General features: G+C 50.0%; 1 protein-coding gene across 2 annotated transcripts in view; it reads right to left on the reverse strand.

The window, feature by feature from the left end:
- Positions 1–112: 112 nt before the first annotated feature.
- Positions 113–4,433, reverse strand: part of tti2 (TELO2 interacting protein 2) — a 4,901-nt gene continuing 580 nt past the window's right edge. For both annotated transcript variants that reach the window (XM_060065528.1, XM_060065529.1), the window contains exons 2-10: positions 3,776–4,364; positions 3,345–3,532; positions 2,963–3,020; positions 2,560–2,688; positions 1,987–2,079; positions 1,640–1,833; positions 1,117–1,260; positions 504–666; positions 113–325 (exon numbers count right to left, since the gene is read on the reverse strand). In XM_060065528.1, the coding sequence (XP_059921511.1) occupies positions 239–325; positions 504–666; positions 1,117–1,260; positions 1,640–1,833; positions 1,987–2,079; positions 2,560–2,688; positions 2,963–3,020; positions 3,345–3,532; positions 3,776–4,363 (1,644 nt within the window). In that variant the 5' untranslated portion in view covers position 4,364 and the 3' untranslated portion in view covers positions 113–238. The remainder of the gene's footprint in view (positions 326–503; positions 667–1,116; positions 1,261–1,639; positions 1,834–1,986; positions 2,080–2,559; positions 2,689–2,962; positions 3,021–3,344; positions 3,533–3,775; positions 4,365–4,433) is intronic.

The following is a 4,433-nucleotide window of genomic DNA, read 5'->3' on the forward strand; positions in this document are numbered from 1 at the left end:
CTTGGCAATACCCAGCCCGTGTGTGTTTGTGTGTTTGTGTGTGTGTGTGTGTCCTGAAAAATAACAAGGCTAATCCACACCAACATCGATGAAAACACTCCCAAACCCAGAATACAAAAATGTTACTTTAATTGGTTCAGTTTGGTGATGTCAATGGGAAAGCTGTGACATCAGCAGTTACAGGAAGTGACGTCCCTCATGTCCAGAGAAGAGCCATGCAGATCAGAGTGGGCCACTGTCACCTTTCTGTCGCCATGGTGACCGTCTCTAGGCAACGCAGCACAGCAGCACTGGCACAGCTACTGTCTACCAGCTGAAGGAGTGACTGAAGGAAGACGCACAGACATCACGATGATTTATCAGATCATATGCTTTACCCAGTCACTTCCCAACTAGAGCCCACTAACACAAGGCAGTTAAAATGTGAGCATAGATTGTAAGGCTTTATGGTTCGATTTTACATTGTGTGTGTGTGTCTGTCTGTGTGTGATTATGTCCCCTACCTTGACCCTGCCATGTGAACAGTGGTTCAGTAGAGTCAAACAACGAGCCGTCTGATTGTTTAGCTTCTCCTTGATGGATGCAGAAAGGAGGCTTTCAGATGACAAGTCGACCAGCAGCCGCAACAAACACTGCAGGAACACGCCCACACGGCGCTGGTCTATCCTGGAGTGACAGACAGAGGAGGAGGGAGATTAAAGAGAGACTATGTTCACATAGTCATGCTTTGTTGGAGCATGTTTTTCAAAACAAGGAGGTTCTCAGCATAAAAACAAAGCTCTACTTGAAGCAAGTCTCCCAAAAAGCAAGTGCTTCCTCTGGCTCCTGGCTCTCTCAAGACGTCTGAATACAATCAAATTACACCTGCTCCACAGTCTCGCAACATCTGCTGCGTTCACAGCCCCAGCCCCGGAAAAGAGGTTATAAAACTGGGAGTGAGTGAGTGTAGTGTAGTGTAGTGTAGTGTAGTGTAGTGTAGTGTAGTGTAGTAATAATAATAATAATAATACATTTAATTTAGAGGCGCCTTTCAAGACACCCAAGGTCACCTTACAGAGCAAAAAGTAGTGTAGTGTAGTGTAGTGTAGTGTAGTGTAGTGTAGTGTAGTGTAGTACCGGGGCCAGGCCACAGGGAGCAGTGTCTCCAGGGCCTCCAGGGCGCTGCTCCTGCTGCTCTCCTGCGGGGGGTCGCTCACCTCCAGGTAACTCAGCAGCACGCGCTCCAGCCGCTTCAGGTGTCTGCACGCACACACCCTCAGTCTGCACTCACACACACACACACACACCACAAACACACATACAGGAAGCCTAGTTACACTAATGATTATTTTCATAGTCGATCCATCTGATAATTGTTCCGAATTAATTCATTGATCATGCATGACATAAATTATAGAAAATCACAGGTTAACATGATGCAATGTGATGTCTTAAGTGGAATCAGAATATGCAGTTTAAATGGGTGTACATACGGCAGACATCAGGACAGACTATAGACAGACAGACATCAGAACAGACCACTGACAGACACAGACATCAGGACAGACCATAGACAGAGAGACATCAGGACAGACCATAGACAGAGAGACATCAGGACAGACCATAGACGGACGGACTTCAGGACAGACCATAAACCGACCTGTGGATGTACTGTGGCAGTGCGGCGGCGTAGATGCGGCGCAGCGCCACCTTGTGCTCCATCTCCATGTTGGTGAGGAGCAGACGCACCACGTCGTCGTGGCGACAGGGCTTCCTGGGGACCTCCTGGGGGCCCGAGATAGAGGGAGGCTTCTCCAGGACGAGCAGCAGGTCCAAGAAGCAGGCCAGGACCAGCTGGGAGTAGGAGTGCGTGTTTACATCGCCACCTGGTGTGTGTGTGTGTGTGTGTGTGTGTGTGTGTGTGTGTGTGTGTGTGTGTGTGTGTGTGTGTGTGTGTGTGTGTGTGTGTGTGTGTGTGTGTGTGTGTGTGTGTGTGTCCATGCGTACCTGTATCTGCGGGCCGTTGGTGGTGTACAGGTGTTTGTAGAGAGCCTGGTAGACCACCTCTGCTCTGTTGTATTGACGTAGCTCTGCTGCAGACTGCAGCAGACAAACACACAAGTTGAAGGTCAATCATTTATCATGTAGCGGCCAGCATTCACCAGTAAAAGCCAAGTAACTGTAACTTTGTTACTTCTAATTGCACTTTGTTATTTCTAATACTTTCCTGTATGATAAATAAAAAGAAAAAAAGACTTGCAAACACTGACTTATATAGATCACTGTCTGTGCTCAGTCTGCTGTCTATATGATTGTCCTACTGATATCTGACGTGCCATGTCCCTGTTATGTGTTGCATGTAAATGTGACGTGTGATGTGCCTTGTCCCTGTTACATGTTATATGTGCTGCAGAACAGGAACCTGCTGGAAATCAGCTATTTTACTGAGACAGGCCCGTTTAAATTGTAACTTTGTTACATTAATGTTTTCCTGTATAATAAATAAAAAGTGAAAAGGGAATTCAGGATGGCTCAACGAGACATTAAATACATTGCAGCATGCGTCATGTGTGTGTGTACCGTCTGTAGAACTATATGATGGAGACAACGGATTCCAAGAATGCAGTTCTCTGGCCTGTAGTGGTCCGACAGGAGGAGGGAGGGGGAGACGACACGGGGGAGGTGGTGGGAGAGAAAGGGGCGGCTCATCTGGTGATCAGAGACAAAACAGAAAAACACTTCAGCTAGCGTTAGTAGCACACACACACACACACACACACACACACACACACACACACGCAACTATCCGTAACCCACTCAACTAATTACCACTGTCAACACACTCAACTACCCATAACACATTTGTCATGATCACATTAACTCCCACTTCGTTGTGTTGCCTAGTCTGAGTTTAAATAGTTAACTTGGTTGTTAATTGGTTCTTACCATGCCATAATGCAATGTTTTACGAGGTCCGACTAACCTGAAGTAGAGCCCAGGAGAAGACCACTTTCACTGCTGCACACTGAGGCAACAGGTCCCTAGACACACATAAACACACACACGCACACACACTCTCTTATTTTAGTGGTAGCTTTATTAATGCAACCGCCAAGACAGACCTATTCTAATATTCCATAATGTAATAGTGATCACCTTTAACTTTACATCGGCACGTGTGGTATGCAACAGTTTTTAATGTCTTTATATTATTTTGAAGTGTGTGTTGCAATGACAGCAGGGAGTGTGGACGAATCCAGACATTTATGCGAAATGCTGACCAACGGAAAATACAACCCAAAACACAAAGTGAGGAAGACTGGATGTAAAAACGTCTGTCAGTGTTTAGAGGGGGAGGCACTCACTTTGTCAGGTTAGGCTGCAGGACATCCAGGAGCCCCCCGAACACAGCCCGGCCTCTCCCCCCTCCTGCAGACTCCTCCTCGTCCCCCATGAGGAAGTGAGGGATGTCCCTGAACCGCCCCGCCGCCACCAGGCTGCTCAGCAGGTGCCCGGCAGACTCCCTTGAGCGGGCGTCCGTCCATGGCTGTTCCTGGATCAACACACACACACACACACACACACACACACACACACACACACACACACACACACACACACACACACACACACACACACACACACACACACACACACACACACACACACACACACACACACACACGTCATTGATGAAGATATCCATCGGCTGTGCCCCACTATACGTCCATATTGACAAACAGTGTGTATGCAGCCATGTAAACACAGCGTTGCAGCTCTGCAACATTCTGCCCACCTGCGAGTGGGTCACAGCAAACACACAACACAGTGGGGCCACAGCTGCTAAGAGGAGGGCCCCGGCGCCTCGACCGGTGGGTGGGGCCTCATCCTGGGTTGCCTCCCTCACGCCCTGCCCCCCCGCCTCTCCCCCGGCCAGCCCCAGGCACCCCAGCAGGCTGCAGAGGGCCGAGCAGACCAGCACGGCCCCGGCTGGGACGTCCCGGTAGAGGCTGTCGGGCAGGCCGCTGTCGGCCTCGCACGCGGGCAGAGCGGCACAGCGGGTGAGAGACCGGACTACGCCCACGTAGGCCTCCGCCAGCGCCGCCCACCGGGCACACGCAGGCGCGTCATTGGTCTCATCGCTGTCATCAGGGGACGTCAGCCAATGGGAGTCAGCGATCTTGAATAACTGTTCCGCCTGGCCAATGGCAGATACTTTCTCCGAGTCACAGTCGTCTCGTTGAGCGACTCCACTCAGATTGTCCTGCAGCTGGCGGAGCACCTCTGTGATTGGTGGAAAGGGCTGACTGTCGTCAGGGAGATGGAAGGGGCGGGCTGACGAGGATGAGACGCGCAGGCGACAGAGAAGCGATGACAGGTCCATGCTGAAATACACACACAGACATAGCCCAGATCATATGTATGGTTGCACAAACTCAGAAACAAACACATAC

Source organism: Gadus macrocephalus, chromosome 11 (genome assembly GCF_031168955.1).
Source record: "Gadus macrocephalus chromosome 11, ASM3116895v1".
NCBI lineage: Eukaryota > Metazoa > Chordata > Actinopteri > Gadiformes > Gadidae > Gadus > Gadus macrocephalus.